Raw genomic sequence first — 18,949 nt, forward strand, 5'->3', positions numbered from 1 at the left:
GAGGTCATTCAAACTCATACTTTCCATCTCCCAGAAGACTGCTGTAGCTACTAGGCATTGGGCTCTTTCCTTCTGAAGCTTGGCTGCAAAAGGCAGAAGTCACTGGGCCAGATGGAAGGCAAGCAAGAAGTCTGCGTATGCAGTCTTGTTCCAATCTCTGCTTCCAGGATTGTGTCCTTTTTGGCAATCCCTCGCAGTTGAGCATGGTTGTCTTCCATGATTGTCTTACCTGTGTGTGTGAAGATGGCTGATGAGAACTATCCAGGATCAACAGACTCTACTGCAGTTGGTCACCAAAGAGCTTGAGGAATGTGCTGGAAAAGCCATTTCCATGAAAGACACCTGTGCATGACTTCTTTTATCATGGAGAAACTGCTGTGCATCAGCTTCCACACAGCTCTTGACAGAACAGGACCTTGATCCAATAGCAAGGAGACCAAGACAACTGTGCATCTCATTCTGCTGCAGCCTTCATCCGTCTTTGTAGCTGTTGGGATTCTAACATCTTCTTCTACCTGCTCTGCCACTGAGGATTTGTAGACTATGGCTGGGGGCTGGGCAGGCTTATTATAGTGGTGAACTATACTCACCATGTCACAGCACCATCAAAGGATATATGTGGCTTTTCAGGAGGGAAACCATTGCCATCTGCTGTTCTCACCACATCCTGGTGGTGCTGCTGTTGCTTGGTCCACAACTGCTTACTCATCAGAGTTACCCTTGCTTATTCGCAGGTAACCTTCCCTGAAGGTCATATCACTATCTGCCACCTGTGGATGCACTGGGTAGCAGTACAGCTCTACCCCATTATGCTAGATTGCCACTGGTTAAAGACAGAAATAACCTTAGCTTCACCCAGATTTTTGCCTCCCAGAGACTGCCCTCATTACTAGGCCACAGTTAGGTACCCTCTTGCTGACTGGCCTTCTAGCAAAGGTGAAGGGTGCCCCTCCTCACCTTGAGATTAATGGCATTCTTCCGAGGAGTGGGATTGCTGGTTTTATCCACCTCCAGTTAGGGATGGCCTAGAATCCCAGAATCCAAAAATTTTACTCTAGAACTATTGCAATACCCTGACCTATGTATTATCTCTAAGTTTCACAGAAGGAAAACCTAAAATACACACTTGCCCAAAGCCACTGATTTAAGCTTGTAACAGAACATAAATTCAGTGCATAAACCCATTTCAACATGGCTGAAACTGGTTTAAGATAAACCTGGTTGAACATACTATCACACTTAACTGATTTGGGTCAAACTGGTTTATGAAACTTCTGTCCCAGACTCCTTTCCGGTTCAAGGTAAATAACAGTCCCCCAGCATCCCAGCATGCTTTCCAACCCTGGGCTGGGCTGTGCTGTCTGCTTCAGCAGAGAAGGATTGGGGGGAGGGCTTCTGGCCTGAGCCACTGCAGGCACGTGGCTGCATTTCCTGAATTAAAAGTAAATGTGTGTCCAGTTGTTTCTCAGTTTAATTTCTGGAATTTATTATAACCTGCAAAGACTGAATCGATTCAGCCTCGGCCTTTTTGACTGTCTGTACTTAGCCTTAGAGATTCATTTGTTAAAAATTATTGTTCTGCTTCACATATCTAAGTAATTGGGAGTCCTCAGATCAAACCAGGGCTCAGAATATGCATTGTTGGTATCAGTGTAGCTTGTTAACATTTTATTCCCTGGAAAACAAATTACGAAGGGTTGGTATACCTTTTTTATCCTCTTTTTTTCCTTCCAATGCTGGTATTTTTTCTGAGATAGAACCATTGTCTTCTGGGCTTTTTACTACATTTTCTTCCTGTACGATTTCTTCACCAATGGCTATAGTGTGTCCATTTGAGGTTTCAAAATTTACTGTTACATTGCCATCTAGATGGAAAATAAAAAGCTGTTATCCAAAAGCTGTTAAAGTCTGCTCAAGACCTAGTTCTCTATTTGTTGTCATTGTTCAATGTTTTTCAGGGTTTATATTTCCACAAAAGAAAGGCACTTTGTTATGTGAATATGTTTAGATATAAAACAAGCATGAAGTTTTACCCTGGAGAGTGATCAGTAAACAAAGCATTTTAGAGGTCCATATGTATTATTTTCAGTGATCTCCAGATCATATGTATACAAATAATAAGGACTTCTTACTGATCTATATTTAGCTGTTACTTCCTCTATCTGCAAAGGAACATTCCCTTGCTCACACCCTCCTCCTGTGTATCTTTCAGCCTTTCCTTCAGTCTTTTGGAAAATGTTATTTGCTTATGGTGACATGACTTCCTCCCCTCTCCATTTCTACCTTTTATTACCAGACCACCTGCTTCCCACTCCACTTCACTCTCTTTATTAAAAGCACAACTAGTTTTCTTCCCAGTCATTTCCAAGACTCCCTTCTCTGTTACTATCCTTCTCATGTGTCTGCTGCAATTGATACAGCTGACTGCTTCCCTCCTACTCATCTCTCTCCTTAAGATTCTGTGACTCTCCCTAGGTTGCTTCTCTTCCTGCTTTTGCACTGGCTGCTTCACTGCCTCTTCTGACAGCTCCATTCCCTCCTCAGTCTGTGCCCAGGCCTTGGCCTATATCATCATGCTATATACAGCTTCTCTTACCAACTTTATGAATACCACCCCCCACTCAAACTGCAACCTATCCCATTGTTCAGTCTCAAGCCTCTGGTTGTCCCAGTCTAGTTATCTTGACACGCAAACTCAGTGCGACAATAATTGAGCTCTACTTTTTTGAAGTCCTTGTTCATTCCTGCTGATCATTCACCTTGCTGTAATATTTGAGTCCTCCTTCTCACCTCTCATTCAGGCCACCAGAAATCCATTATTTCCTATGCAGCTCCATAGTGAAAAATCCTTGTCCACACCTTTTTCATCTCTGACCTTCATGACTTAAATGTCGCCTTTCCCACTTAAATTTCCTACCTCTTCCTTTTTCAACCCATACAAGATGCTGTCACCAAAATGATCTCCCCCACTCACTGCCCTCCATTTTCCCAAGCTGGCTCATCCTACCCCTCAAGGGGAATATCTTTGCCTGGACTAAATCTCTCTGCTCATCTCTTGTAACTGTCTGACCTTGGCTAACCACTGCTTTTTCATCCATCTCTTCAGTCTCCCATCTTTATTTGGCTTCTTCCCTGTTTTCTCAGACCTTGAAGCTTCTACCCCATCTTCTTTCAAAATACCCTTTAAATCATAAATGTCCACCAGGTGTACAGCAAAAAGCATTCTAGAAAACAGAGGAAGTGGGTGCCCTTTTTTAAAAGGGGGAGAAAAAATTATTTGACCTCCTTATCCATTTCTTTTACTGCACTGAGCCAGCATGAATAAAAACTAAGCAGATAATACAGTATTGTTTGACATAAGGGGGAGTTAAGGAAACTGTCAAAGAATGTCTGCTTTTAGCACATAAGGGGAGGACTTACCTTACATCTAGTTCTAACCAAGCAGGGATATTATTAATCTATTGCATTCACCAAGCCTCACAGCAGATATTTATATTGGCTCTGAAGCTCTGTTAAGGGTGCCACTGACCTGCTCCCACTCCACTAAGGGCAAAACCAGAAATGAGGCGGTTAAACTATTCTGACAGCATCCCCTGTTGCTGCTTTTGAGACTTTGTCTAGGGTATACCCAAAAGCAGCAATAGGGGGGTGACCCACGGAGTTGCTTCAGTGTCTCTTTCCTGAGCTTGATGCATGTGGAACAGGAACAGAAGCAGCTGGGTGAGGGGTATGTCATGGCAATGCTCTTGGGAATGCTGTAGAAGCAGTATAATTGTACCCAAATGCTGTTTACAAACATCAACCAACCAAGCTGTATAGCACCACCCAAAAGATGAGAAACCATTTAAAAAAAATCAGTTTTACTATTGGTAACACTGGGGTAATGAGATATTAAATGTCTTGCACAGCATGCCATGGCAAAGATCAACTTAGAACAGATCAGTCCTGAGCATCACACTGATAGTGATACAAACAATGTAAAGACTAATGTCATTTGGAGCTAAACTTCAGGATAAGCACTTGCAAATATAATCCAGTATTTCTAAAGATTCAAACTATGATGCTGTGGGGAGCGTAAATATTAAGCTATCTGTAGGATTAAGCCTACAGGCACTCTATTGATTCACCAGGCCAAACAATTATTTTTAGCAGAAATGTATTTTTAGGAAGCTTAACAAAAACCATCCTGTAAGATTTTTATATTGTGTTGGTTCTTAGTTCCATTTACTTTTGTCCTGACACAATCTTATTAATTTCCATGACAAACTGAATGACTAGTTTAATTTTAGGAAATGGAAAAATATTTTAGCCGCTACATTCTTATTAGATCTAGATTTGTAATTAAATCAACAATAGTACAAGCAGTATCATTGTGACTAGCAAAAACAGATTTTAAAAAACCTTAACCAAACCAAACAAATCAATAAAAAAATGCCCCACAAACCAGTATTTTAAAAATAATGTGCATACTGGAGAAAGCCTTCTGACAGGATCAGATTTAGCATGTAGGAGCTAAGCATGCTTTGCACATGCTTATTAAAGCACCTGGCTCTGTTTGCCAAGTACTGAACCTAATTGCCTTTTTCAACAAAGGGTGTTTCCTCTGAGCTCATTATGTCTTTCAAACTCTATCTGAGTGCAGCATGTGTGATGGTGGTGGTGTTTGGGTGATCTTACACCTGGTACCTTTCAGTATTTGAAACACAAGATGCTAGTTTGCTCTCTTTGGTTTACAACTGTGACCTTTAAATCATGAGTAGCAGGGCCCCAAACTCTTTAGCTTCTCATCTGTAAATGCTCATGTCGTCTTCCTGCAATGATAGACTCAAATCCCATGCAAGTCTCTGATACCAAAAAAAATAACAATCCTTAGCATTTTTCATCTGCAGATTTAAATCTGCTTTATTAAGATGGAAAAAACACTATTATCCCCATTTTACAGATGGCATGGAAAGATTTACTAGGTTGTCCCAAAATCATATAGCCAATCAACAGCAACACTGGGTGGGAACAGTGCAAGCTGACTGATTTCAGCTCTGGGACTGTGTCAACTGGCTCCAAGCGTCCCTCCAGCTTTGCCTCAAGTATTCCTCCCGATTGAACTCTTTGTCACTATTCATACAACGTGAAATCACACTATGAGTCCTTCTAATTATGTAAACATAGTTGTGCTTCTACTACTTGTCCCTAGGGAATGCCCCTGTAAGCACCTTGTACTCTGGCATGTAGCAAGTTGCCCCGGGTGGGGCAGGGGAGGCTGGGGCCAGCACTAGCACTGGCACCCTCACCCGCACCCGTACCAGTTGTTTTTTTTGACATCAGGATCTCTCCAGTGTCAAAGAAAGCCATGACACTGCGAATTAGTAGTTGGTGAACATGCACATGTGCAGCGCACATGGTTTGTGGTGGTGCAGGAAGGTCTATGGTGCTGCAAACTGCACAAGCATACTCATCTGAACGTGCCCTATGATGTTAGTAATATCCACGGTTAGGGCAAAAGAGCTAAATTCTAGGTTATTTGCAATCACCTGGCTCAGGCATTTCCTTCAGCACTCCTCTTCTTATCAGCTCTTCTCTGCTTTGTCTGGTTGAAATTTTCCTTTCCAATACTACCAGAAAAAGAGAAAAAAAAAGCAAATACACTTGAGAATCCATCTATTCTCTTCTGATAGTTCTTATAAATAATGCAGGAAAAGTTAAAAAAAGGATTAACTCCCTCACCCAAGAAACTGCATATTCCTTGATTTTGCTGGAAAAGATGGCTACATTTCACCTGACTCTTGGAAATTATTCTTTAGCATTCAAGACAGAGTGAACAATATCTTCACTGAGAACTGTTCAATGTAATCGTTATGGTACACATTAGGCTGTACTACAGCTTTATGCAAAAGCTTTATAATAAAGAGGAGAAACATCATCATTCAAATCAGCTGATTGTCAGAGCAAAAAAACCCCACTAAGTCATATTTATAGGTGTTAAAATAAGTCACAGCACTGAATAATTAAATGCATTTTCCATGGGGAAAAAACCATTAATTATCTTTGTAGTAGTTTAAGCATATAAAGTTAGCAAAATACATCCAACAAACAAGCAACACATACACCCAACAAAATAAAAAAAAACATCCAACCAATAAACAAGGAAATAAAAACTCAAATGGAGCTTAGGGTAAGATTGTAGGGTTTGCCTACGGTGTTTTGCTAGCTCGAAGTACAACTCAAGAACTGGCCCTAACCAGCTTTCCTTACATGTTTTATTAGCAGCAACTTAGATTTAAAAAGTAATTATTGCAATTCTAGGAATATAATCCTCTTCTCAGCTGTTATGCTCTTTGCTTCCCGTTTCCTTTTTGCTTTTCATGAGCAGTAAATCTAGACTGGCCAGTATTATTTTCTCCTTGCAAGACCTGATCATTGGCATTCTTTGCCTTGACTTCAGTAGGCACTAGATCATCCCATAATTAGTTTTGCTTTCCAATTTGCATAATGATGACAATATTTTCCCCAGTGCCACTGGGTAATGCTGTATTGCAACTTGTTTTGAATTTAAAAACAAACCATGATGAGAGGGGAGAGGAGAGGAGGGGAGGGGAGGAGCTGTTCCTTGCACACTGTGGACACACCAGGCAGGGAACTTGCAGTGCTGATCCCTCTACTCAGCTCCCAGGGTTTCTCATTCCAGTGTGAGAAGTTGGCCTGGGCTTTGCCACACTGCTCCATCCTCTTGGCTCCTAGGCACTGGACACAGAGAAGAGAGAGCAGTACCACAAGCCCTCTGACTACTCCTCACCCTGGGACTCCAGTGTGAAGAACAGGCAGAGGCTTTGCCCTGCTCCTTTAGTCCCTCTGGGAATGGGAGGGCTGGAGCACCTGTTGCTCCCCATTCTTTCCCCAGATTGGCATCATCCTGGTTTCAGGAAAGTGCAAGAAGCAGGGGAGAAGGGGCGATTGCATTTGTATTGCTCTCTCTTCTGGAATCAATTCTACTAGTGGAAATTTTCCACTGTTAGAAATGAATGCTTGTATGTGGTCAATGGCAACACATTCAAGCAACTTCAGTAAGGCCAGAGTTTCAACAGTGAGACAGGAAGCATTCATTTCGGGAGTGTCTGTGTGAATTCAGGATACCATGTGTTATTCTGACGCTGCAAACCATACTCACTTTAGTAAGCCTTGCTCAAGCAAGAGATCCCACAAGCTATCACATTTTTTTGGTCTAATGCAAAATAAGATTTTTAGTTCTCTACCTTTCCTTAGGAAGTAGTTTTTTTCTTGCGAAAGGAATACTTAGTGCCATTCAGTAGTTGTGACCTCAAGCAGTCTTAGAAACCCCATTCTGTCATTTAAAAGGTAATCTGAGATTCTGGATACCTTCCAATGCTGAGGTTTGATCTTTTCAAGAGGAATCTCAGAGGATACTGATTTAGTTTTGAGTTTTTATCTGACCTAATCAGAACTAAAAGTGGCTCCCAACTCCCCACTCTCACTCTGGAGCCTTGAAGTGCCATTTATTCCATGCCAAGATGTAAATCGATGCCTTCTTTTCCTTTACAGCAACAGGCATAAAAAGCTGGAGATGATGACTCTGAATATTTATTTTTATTTTATTTTGAAAACCCTTTATGCAGGAAGTACACAACTGGGCATGCATTTTATTAGATACAGCATGGAAAATACGTTGCTTAAGGGAAAAATTCCAGCCATCATTCCCACATCAGTACAAATATTTCCATATCTAGTCCTCCATCTTTTCAAGTTTTTGCATGATGTGATTTCTATGTAGGTCTATCAGTTCTTCCCCCATACAATCATGTGACAGTTTTGTAATAGAACTACACAGTACAGCCCTGCCAAGTTCTAACAAGGCTCTCTTTCAAAAGGTTTATCCAAAATCCAGCAAAATGAATTATAAGACTCTCTGACGTTCAACACTCTGTCTTGCTATTGACAGGAAAACTCTTCCCCCTGTAAACATTTTTATCAGGGTACTCTATTCATTATGTCCTCTGGAGACTAACCTATAAGATATGATGACAATTGTTTTGCAAGCAGTTTTAGGCTAGCAGCTAGTCTCCTCATACACGTGCACTTTAGTCTGAAATGCCGCTAAATCTCTGTTCCCAGATGCATGAAGAGGAGGATTCCCTCTAGGCTTTCAGGCTTATTTACAATCCCCACTTCCTTTTCCAAGTTGCTGGTTAACTGGAGAGGCAACAAAGGCTGCCACCAGAACACACCTGCTGGCCCTGGATCTATATCCTTGGTAGGTAAAAGGGATAAGGATTTCTTTCCAGAAACCAACCTGTGATAGTCCAAGTGGGTTTTCAGTTCAAACTCCACCCAGATGGAAAGACTCTACAGACTGCAGTCATTGTATAGTAATTACTCTACATATTTCGTGAGTTTAGGGAGCAAACCTATGCCAGTCTAGAAATCTTTCCTTTTTGTTTGTGTCTTGATAACAAAAGAGTTGCCAAACCATATAAGGCAGGGGCAGGCAATTATTTTGGGCAGAGGGCCGCTTACTGAGTTTTGGCAAGCCATCGAGGGCCGCATGACAGGCAGCCCAGGGCAGATTAATATTAATTTTCTAAATTTTTTAGGGGCCCTGCGGGCTGGGTAGAATGGCCTGGTGGGCTGCATCTGGCCCCTGGGCCGCATTTTGCCCAGCCCTGATATAAGGGTATACCCAGTGTGTTCACCCACACAGAAAGGCCGCTCCTGAGTTAATGTGTCCTTGTGGGCTCTTCATTTCTTCTGTGAGAGTCCCTATGACTACCTGGGATTAATGCTCGTACAGCAGAATGTTGATTATCCAAAAAATCATCACCATCATTCTAGATAATCAATTTTGCTAGATAATTAATTATTCTGGGAATCTGTGCCACTCCTTGTACAGCCACAGAGTGTCCTGGAGTTGCTCAAAGAGCCATGACAGCAGGGTCCCTGCAGTGTCTCTGGCAGCTCACCACTGAGCAGGCTCTCAGAGAGCCAGTCACTCACTGCACAAGTCTGGTTAGTTGATGTTCCAAATAATTCATTTTTGAATAATCAATATTCTACTGTACCTAGTGCTGAAATATGCTGAGCTGTTCTATGATTCTTTCCCAATAAATTGTGGGAAAACCTGTCTGTGCTTCTGGGGGCAGAAGGATGTTGGAGGGCACTGGAGGACTATCCGCATAGGAAAGTGGGTGGGTTATTAGCCTGATGAAAAGCTGCATTCAGGCTTTGGTCTCCAACTCAAGACAGGCTACCTGGTCTGGGGGTAAAACACAACCAAACTGGGAAGGGAGGGTATTATGGTATGTGTGAATGGGAAGAAGGATAGAGACATCTGTAAGAGCTTAAGCTAATTCTGAATTGAAGACATAACTTAAGATCCTGCACTCTAAAGATATGGAGCAGTATTTAGGTACAAATGGATAGCTCCATTAAGGCCCCTAGGTATTACAATGCCAAACTTTTCAGTGCCGAGCAGAATCCTGTCATGAGCTAGGCACCCAAGCTTTTTACAAAGTTGCATGGAGAGAGAGTTGAGGGAATGCTCCACAGAAACTAGGAAGCAGGATGTGGAGTCACATAAGCTAGCCAGGAGGAAATGACAGGGAGAGGGACAGGTCCTAAGCTCTTAAGCTGCCTATACATGTGCTTGGGGGTGAGCATTTTAATTGGACAGCCGCTCCAATTAAAACACCTCACTGTCATCTGTATTAAGCTCCCACACATTTAAAAATGGCCGTGGGATGCTTTATCTTAACTTCGATTGATGATGTTTAATGAAAGTGCCCCCACAACCATTTTAAAATGTGCGGGAGCTTGTACACATGACGATGAGGGCACGTTGGAGCATTCTAATTAAAATGTGGAGCGGACTCAATTAATCAAGTCTGTTCCGACGGGTTCTAATTCGAATACGAACCAGTACATGTATAGGCAGCCCTGGGTATCTAAAGGTAGATAAGTGCCTAATGATGGAGGGAGGTGTTTATCTCTGCTTGGGATTCACAGCTGTGTATCTTCTCCTCGAATTAAGCACCTATGGCAGGTTATGCCCTTTCTCATGAAAAATCCCATCCAGTTATAACAAACAGAGCTGTGCTTTGGCCACTGGGGACCTATTTTCAAAACCACATTCTCCATCCTTACAGCAAGGACCTCCCATGGGGGATTTCTGATAGAAGATACTTCAATTTCTCCTGTTACAGCTTTTCGACACTGCATAAGTAATTAACTATTCATTGAAGCAGGAGTCACTCCCATCACCCCTTACCCCTGCTAGGTGATAGAGTCATAGTCCTGCATCTTACTCCTCCCTTTTGTTCTTTACCACTAGGTGAACATCCAGGGGTTTTTTTCTTTATTTTCTTCCCTGATAGACATTTCTTAAATACTTATAGGCCCAAAGTTCAGAGCTTCCCCAAAATTCATGGACTTTATTTCCAGAATCTTCTCTGGGTTAATCTTTGTTAAGAACTTTAAAGCAAAAGGAGAAAATAAAACCATCTTTGAACAAATAATTCATTGGGTCGTGGGGACACTGATACACCTGACACTGAAGTCTGCTGGAACGCAGTAATTACCACGATCCAGCAGACTTGATTAATTACAGTGCATCGGAGCAGCCTTGCTGCATGTGCATAGGTGCCCCAGCTGGCCCCTCTGTGGCATGCTGAGCCAGGGTGGAGCAGTCCTAGGCTGGCAGGCTGGGCCCCCCAAGCTCCCTACTAGTTTGGGCTGCACTGCTGGCTCAACATGCTGCAGTCCTGGGTGCACGTGTAAATGCTGTGCCTGGGAGTAGCAATATTTTCAGGTGTGAGATGTGCCAGAGTTTGTTGCATTGCACTGATTTCACATGTAGATGCACCCAGCATTAAAGAGTCTCTCTCATTCTATTTTTCCCCCAGTGCATATTTAACACAGTGTAGAACAGCCCCAACAGGAGAGACTGAGTAACCCACTCTACAACACCCTATTGCACAGGGGTTAGGGTTCTGCCTGATTCAGGCCAGAGGCTTTAATCACAGATTCCCACATCCCAGGAGAGTGCCCTAGCCACTACAATAGGAATGCTTTTTCTTGTGCCAAGGTTGGAAAGTTTGAAAATGTTCATAGTCTAAGAAAAAAGATTTTCTGCCCAGTTGTAATACAGAGGTGCTTGTCTGTGTCTGCAACAAACCCATGATAACTCTGAGAACCCTAACTTATCTTAGGGAAGTTTTCATTTAGATGCCCAAGGATGATGTGTGTCAACATTTTAAACTACTTTGTCCCTCACAGAGAAAACTGAAGAAAGGATCAAAACTTGTACAATTTATTATGAATGGATATTCACTTTGGTGATAGGAGCAGACAGCATTCGAGAGACTATCAGCACTCACTTCCTTCCCAATCAAGAAACTAATTTTAAGGATCCTTAAGGAATTTAGCAGAGCAAATGGGCATATTGAAAAAAAGGGCTACCACACCAGCTGAAGGCTCCCATTGGGTAACAGAGACCTGTATTGTACATTTCCATTGAGAAGTTTCTCATTTTAGTGGCTCACCTGGGTGAGCCTTATTTTATGGGCAGAGTTTGGAAAAGTGTCAGGGCCTTGTTTTGGTCAAATCAATATGGTTCCTGATAATGTCACATGTTGTACATACCTGTTTCCAGATAGCGGCATATCTAAAAGGCTTTGCTGTGATGCACAGACATAAAGTATACATTTAAAGATGTTCACCATTTGCTGTGCTAAGATTTGCCACCCTTCACCAGGCAGAGCTCCCACAGAACCCAATGAGAATTCTGCTTGCAAAAGGGTAGTGAGGCAGGCCTTTATCCAATATTTATTTGCTACTTTATTGATATGGAGGTATTGAAATATATAATAACTCAATCTACTTAACCAATTTTTGCTATTCATGCAACTACTACATGCTTTCTTAAAGTTAAATACTATAGATCAGATTTTCCAAAGTTCACACACACTTTTGTGAATTTAACTTAACAAGACACAAACTCCAGTGGTATGTAGTACTGTCCATCCCACACATTCAAAATCAGAAGGGAGATCCCTGGAAATACTGGAGTGCTTTGAATGTTATTCAAAATAGAAAAATACTATTATTTTATTTTATTCTGGTTGTTGGACACACAGTCTCAAGCTTTTCTGCAACCTACACGATTTTTCAAGTAAAATACAATATTCTCAGGTAATAACCTGACTCCAAGAGTTGGGGCTTTAACCAAACACTCTGATTTGTGTATGTATTTCTGTTTGTACACATGAAAAATATGTGTGTCTAAAACATTGGGACCTAATTCACCATTACATCATACTGGTTTAATCCAATGGAGGTAAATGGAATTACAGTGTAACAGAATGGAAAATTTGGCCTGGCCATTAATTAAGAGAGAATAAATATACTTTTAAGGGAAAAAAACCCTCTCAGCCAGCATACTACATTTTAAAATAAATACTAGAAGTTCCTGGGCCTAGTGCATTAAACCTTAACTTCATTCTTTGAAATATGCATTGAATTTTCTCTATGAACACATTGTGCATTATAGGACCATTGGCATATTATGCATTGTATAAACTAGAGCTTTAGCAGATTTTTATGTTTTATTAGCTGCTTTTAACATTATTCTTAATAAATATTCAACACAAGCATAGCTTAAAAACCACCTGATAGACTGAGTTGCATATTGTAAGGTCTTTTAACGGGGGCTCTGCCCAGTTCCAAGTCAAGATCATGAAATAAAAGTTAACAAATAACAACTTTGGAACCAGCCTGGAAAAGTGCTTTGCAACTATTTTAAGGCTGATTTGGGAGCTGAGCAGGGGAGGCTTTCAGTATTTTGCAGAATCAGTTCTATCTAGCTGTTGTGTGCTAATAAAGATTGGTTACTGGACAAGTTTAGTTGCCAACCTTGTCAATGGAGTAGGGGAAGGGACTTGTATTCATACTGGTATAGTATTAGACTCTTAAAGCCTTCTGAATCAAACCTATTTCTGTCACTCCCTATCCCCCATATAAGGGATCTTTGCACTTGTGTTACCTTGTGTGCATGATTAACATCTGCAAGTCATTCTGCAGCATAAATGTCGTACAGAATTAGGTATATGAAAAGAATCACCCACTCAGTTAAAATCTCTAGCCGACAGCTCTTTCTTTCAACTATTCATTCTTTATGCTGCTGGCCTATATTCCTTTATCAACCATATTATTCCTTCCCACCTTTTCAATACAAAATCTTTTAACCTGTGTATGAGTTCCTCAAAATGAATATGGCTCTCCAGTGTAGCCTGAAGAAGAAAAAGTTAAACAAAGGCTGAAATCCTAGCAAGGAAAAAAAACAAACCACATCTGTAATACCGCTTTCCTCTCTCAGACCTAAAGAACCGTGCTGTGAAACCATGGATGAAATGAAGAAAACAGTCTGCTTGAATTTAAAAGTGTGTTCCAGGAGAATGGCTCTGTTTTTCCTCTCTGCTTCACTCTGAGATATCAATAACAATCACACTGCCAAAACAGAAGTCCCAGTGACAGCCTTTGCAGAAAGGTGTTAGCTTAACTTTTAAAAGAAGTCTTCTCCTTTCTGCCCCTAAAAACATACATCTGACAATCACTTTTACATGCCGTTTTCTCTCTGCAGCTGAGATCAGTAAGCAGTGTATTTAAAATTACAGTAGTTGTTTACAAGAAGTAGAGGAACATGCAAAAGCATTGTAGAGTTTAACAGAAATTGACATGCTTTCCAGGTTTTTGCATCATGATATATTATACAGAATGACATCCCTGCTGCAGAATTCTAAAAGATGGTTAAGCAAAGCTACCGAAAAGTGATCATTATTTATTTATATATGTTTTAAGGCAGCCAGCCAGCCAACCTTCCCTAACCTGGTTCAGAGGCAGAAGCATTCATAGAAAACAACCAACTTAGATAGCATCTGTTGTCTATGAAAGATCATGCCTTTCTGAGCCAGGTAGTCTCAAAAGCAGTGATTCTCAGCTGAGGTTCTGCGCTGGGATGCCACACAAAGTTAGCACTGCTAGGTATGCAAACAGGATTCACAAGATAAACCCAGAAATTTCACACAGGAACCCATAGTTTTAAAAGCCTTTTGACCTATGGGCTTTCTGAGTTCTTTTCAACAGAAGAATTTCTCTATTATTTTTCAGGAATCAAAAAACAAAGGTTCAAAGGGGTGCCTGGAGCTAAAAAAGGTTGCAAACCACTGTTAAAGTGCCACCTGTACAACCTTCTGCCTGACTTCTGCCTAACATGGCTAACAACCTCTGTGCATATGTTTTAAGGGAAATCTTTGTAAGGCCCTGTTAAATTTTTATACGTTTCCATTCTTTTAATCCATGTGCAGTTCTATAGAACTTTTCGTTAAGGCACAAGACAAACCCCTGGGTTCAAGCAATTTTGGGGCCTTTCTTTTATATATTAACCCTAGTTTTCAACTGAAGATAAGTTACAAAGATACACTTCCATATGTAAAGCAGTGATCTTATTGGGCTACTTGCTCAGCCTGACAAAACAACATTCAGATGATTCAGTGCCCTCCAGGTCTGAATTTGATCACTACCAGAGAAATAAAAGGCTCCATATATCTCCTCTGAAATACATAGTTATACTGGGAACATGTTTGGTCAAAGGTTTGGAGAGAAAAAAAGTGCCAAGATCTTTCTTTAATCTTCAGGGTCTAGAAAAAGAATAGAAAGGCTATTTAGGTTTTAAAACTATGCAGTTGGTAGGATTACATTTTTAGCTGTAAGTTTTAACTGTAATTAAGGTGAAACTGGCTCCCTGTATCATTTGACTAAATAAAAACCAAAAAGGCTTAAAAAAAAAAAGAAATACAACAGGTCAGGAACTGGAAATGGAGGTCAAGTGAAAATTGGTTTGTTTATCACATAAATATATCATATAAGAATTAGCTATGAAGTACTCCCAATGGTTACTGCTTCATCATAATCCTGTAATTTTGATAAATAATGCTGAGATTTAGGTCAATGTTAAATATGAGATTAGAATTAGAATCTAAATCTAAAAATGATAATATAATAAACATTCAAAGCACAATATTAACCTGAATTCTATTAATATATAGTTTCCTCTTTCCTCATCATAACTAAGGGTGGGTCTGCATCAGTAGTTCTCAACCTTTTCAGATGCAAGACACCTCTCCATAATTATTGTGAAATGAGCAGCACCCCATTTAAAAAACAAATGCACCTATTATAGTGCTTACCTGTTTGAAGAGGGGCCAGAAAGGAGGAGCAGTCAACAGGGGAGAGCCTGCACTACAGAGAACAGGGGAAGGAGGAGTAGGCAGAAGGGAAGAGTCTGTGTTTATCTCCTCTGTTCCACTGACACCTTTCAAAGATGTTGTGGCACCCTTGTTGAGAATCACTGGGCTATACAGTACAATTCAGTACTCTGCAGAATACCTGAGCTAGTTCATAATGAAGGGCTACATTAGCATGGTGCACTGCCTGTGCTGTTATGGCAGACTTAATTAGCCCAAGTACAGCGTTGCACAAGTCAAGCTATTTCCCTATGGCACTGCAGTGTCCTGCATAGATATTCCCTCATAATGGTTGCTCAGTCAGCAAGCTAGCCAAGACACTCTGCCCTCAACCATCATACACTCAGTTGAATGATGTCCTTTGCACATTGAAAAATCAGACTCTGATAGATCTTCCACAACTGAGGCAAGTGATTAAATACACACTTTTGAAAATGTTGACCTTAATGTCTCTTGGCTAGATCTCTGTCCACCTATAGGCACCCAGATAGACTCAGGCAAGTAAGAACAATCCACCCAATTTGAGCCTTTAAAATTATATATCTATTTTTGTAACATGTTGTCATCTCAGCCTTACAACTATGTCACAAAAAAGCAGCAAAGAGTCGCCCACTTTTTGTATTAACATTTTTTAGGGACTTAAGCAGGGTGAAATAGGATCACACTTAGGTACTGAAGTTTACAAAGATGCCTAAATAGATGGAGTGGGTTCTGTCCACTGTGCCTAATGTCCCTAATAATATACATTAGGCATGTTAGATAGTTTGGATTGAGGAAAGCAGCCAATTCCAACATGCCACCTCTACCAGGCAAATAATCTGTAGAAATCCAGGTGGTAAGTATTAGGGCTGTGCGAGGCTTTGGACTGTGCTTCAGATCCAGAGAAGCTTCAGACACTTTGTTGTCCAAAGCAGTGTGTCTGGATCGAAGCACTGGCTTCGTTAGGCTTTCTGAAGCACTTCAGAGCCGCTTTGGGGATCTGGCCGTAGGGTATAATGAGGAATTAATGACATATCTATAACTTTGTTGCTTTTTGACTGGTTTGGATGAAACATGCAGGAATGGTAGCCTATGCTTCAATGAGCTAAGAAGGCTAGTTGGAGAAGCACTGAAGACTCAGAGGGGAGGGGAGCCAGGGGTCCAAGGGGAGTGGTCGCTCCTTAAGGAGACGATCCTCCAAGCCCAGGGGAAGATAATCCCCAGGAGGGTCAAAGGGGGCAGGAGAGCATATAAGCTTCCGTGGCTCACTAAAAACATCCGGGAATGTCTCCTTGCCAAAAAGGAGGCTTACTCCCAATGGAAAGGAGGGGTCATCACTAAGGAGAACTATTCTACAGTTGCTCGGGGATGTAGGGGGATGGTTAGGAAGGCCAAGGCAGAGATGGAACAGGGGCTGGCTTCCCGGATTAAGGACAACAAGAAGTCCTTTTTTAAGTACATAGGGAGTAGAAAGAAGGCCCCAGGAAATGTGGGGCCCTTGCAGGACAAGACGGGGAATCTGGTTGTCACGCCAGACGACAAAGCCAACATATTTAATAACTTCTTTGCCTCTGTCTTCCTCAGTAAGGACCAGAACTGCCACCTCCCTGCTGGGCCCCCTTTGGGCCCCGGGGGAGGCTCACCTGGGCCTAGAGTGAGTGAGGATTTAGTTAGGGAACTTCTGGAGGGGCTGGACATTTTTAAGTCAGCCGGCCCGGATGATCTTCACCCTAGAGTCCTGAAGGAACTGGCTGGGGTCATTGCAAGTCCCCTGGCACGGCTTTATGAACACTCGTGGTGCTCTGGAGAGGTGCCGGAGGACTGGAAGAGGGCCAACGTGGTTCCCATCTTCAAAAAGGGGAGGAAAGAGGACCCGGGGAACTACAGGCCAGTCAGCCTTACCTCGATCCTGGGCAAGCTGTTCGAGAAAATTATTCTGGCACGCATCCAGGAGGGGCCAGCAGGGAACGGCATGCTCAGGGGCAACCAGCACGGGTTCATCAGCGGCAGGTCCTGTCAGACCAACCTGGTGGCCTTTTACGACCAGGTCACTAAATCATTGGATGCAGGGGTGGCAGTGGATATAGTTTTCCTAGACTTCAGGAAGGCTTTTGATACTGTCTCTCACCCCATTCTCATTAGGAAGCTGGGGGACTGTGGCGTAGACACCCATACAGTCCAATGGGTCGCCAACTGGTTAGAGAGTCGCACCCAGAGGGTGGTAGTGGATGGGTCCTTCTCGACCTGGAAGGACGTGGGAAGTGGGGTCCCACAGGGCTCGGTCCTTGGGCCCGCCCTGTTCAATATCTTCATCAGTGATTTGGATGAGGGGGTGCAAAGCACCCTGTTCAAGTTTGCTGATGACACTAAGATGTGGGGGGATGTGGGCACAATTGAGGGGAGCAACAGGCTACAGTTAGACCTAGATAGGTTACAAGGATGGGCGGAGGAGAACAGGATGGGGTTTAACACAGACAAGTGTAAGGTGATGCACCTGGGGAGGAACAATCGGCACCATACATACAGGCTGGGGAACTCCCCTCTTGTCAGCACGGAGGTGGAAAAGGATCTGGGAGTCATTATTGACTCCAAGATGAACATGAGTCGGCAATGTGGGGAGGCGGCTAGGAAGGCCAACTGCACCTTGTTGTGCATCCACAGATGCATCTCGAGCAGGTCCAAGGAGGTGATCCTCCCCCTCTATGCGGCACTGGTCAGGCCGCAGCTGGAGTACTGCGTCCAGTTCTGGGCGCCGCACTTTAAGAGGGATGTGGACAGCATGGAGAGGGTCCAGAGGAGGGCCACTCGTATGATCAAGGGACAGCAGGGTAGGTCCTATGAGGAAAGGTTGCGGGACCTGAACCTGTTCAGCCTTCAAAAGAGAAGGCTGAGGGGGGATCTTGTGGCCTGTTATAAACTGGTTAGGGGGGATCAGCAGGCGCTGGGGGAGTCCCTGTTCCCCCGAGCGCCGCAAGGAGTGACCAGGAACAATGGTCACAAGCTGGCGGAGGGAAGGTTTAAGTTGGACATCAGGAGGTGCTACTTCACGGTCAGGGCGGCTAGGGTCTGGAACCAGCTTCCAAGTGAGGTGGTGCAGGCTCCCACCCTGGGGGTTTTTAAGAGGAGGTTGGATGACCACCTTATTGGGGTCATTTGACCCCAGTGCTCTTCCTGCCATGGCAGGGGGTCGGACTAGATGATCTGCTCAGGTCCCTTCTGACCCTAGAAACTATGAAACTATGCTAAGAGCATGAAGCCTGCCAAGTTTCAAGAAGTTCGGTGCAGGGGCTGCGGGGGGAACTGCACCCAAAATTCTTGAAAGCAAAACTCATGTCATATCTGTGTGTTACACCACAAGGGGGTGAAAACTGCAGGGGTGGTGTCCCCTGGTGAGGCCACAAAGCCTGCCAAGTTTCAAGAAGATCGGTGCAGGGGATTGGGAGGAACTGCACCTCAAGCTGCGGACATGCAAAACTCGTGACATAGGTGACACTGTATGTGTTAAGGCGCGGCAGGATGAAAGCTGCAGGCCTGTTATAGCCCCTGCTGCAGCCATGAAGCCTGCCAGCTGTCGAGGAGATAGCTGCAGGGGGGTTCTGGGTTCTGGGGCCCCGCATCTCTGGCTACTGACAGGCAAAACTCATAACATGAGTGCTTGTGCAACT

The 18,949-nt window shown here is 42.9% G+C and overlaps 1 protein-coding gene across 4 annotated transcripts in view; it reads right to left on the minus strand.

The window, feature by feature from the left end:
* Positions 1-18,949, minus strand: part of PHACTR2 (phosphatase and actin regulator 2) — a 302,090-nt gene that overhangs the window by 57,178 nt on the left and 225,963 nt on the right. For all 4 annotated transcript variants that reach the window (XM_019527111.1, XM_019527114.1, XM_019527113.1 and 1 more), the window contains exons 3-4: positions 5,529-5,609; positions 1,707-1,865 (exon numbers count right to left, since the gene is read on the minus strand). In XM_019527111.1, coding sequence (XP_019382656.1) covers positions 1,707-1,865; positions 5,529-5,609 — 240 coding nt within the window. The remainder of the gene's footprint in view (positions 1-1,706; positions 1,866-5,528; positions 5,610-18,949) is intronic.

The sequence above is a fragment of the Gavialis gangeticus genome, unplaced genomic scaffold, assembly GCF_001723915.1.
Source record: "Gavialis gangeticus isolate Ggan-Ray unplaced genomic scaffold, GavGan_comp1, whole genome shotgun sequence".
NCBI lineage: Eukaryota > Metazoa > Chordata > Crocodylia > Gavialidae > Gavialis > Gavialis gangeticus.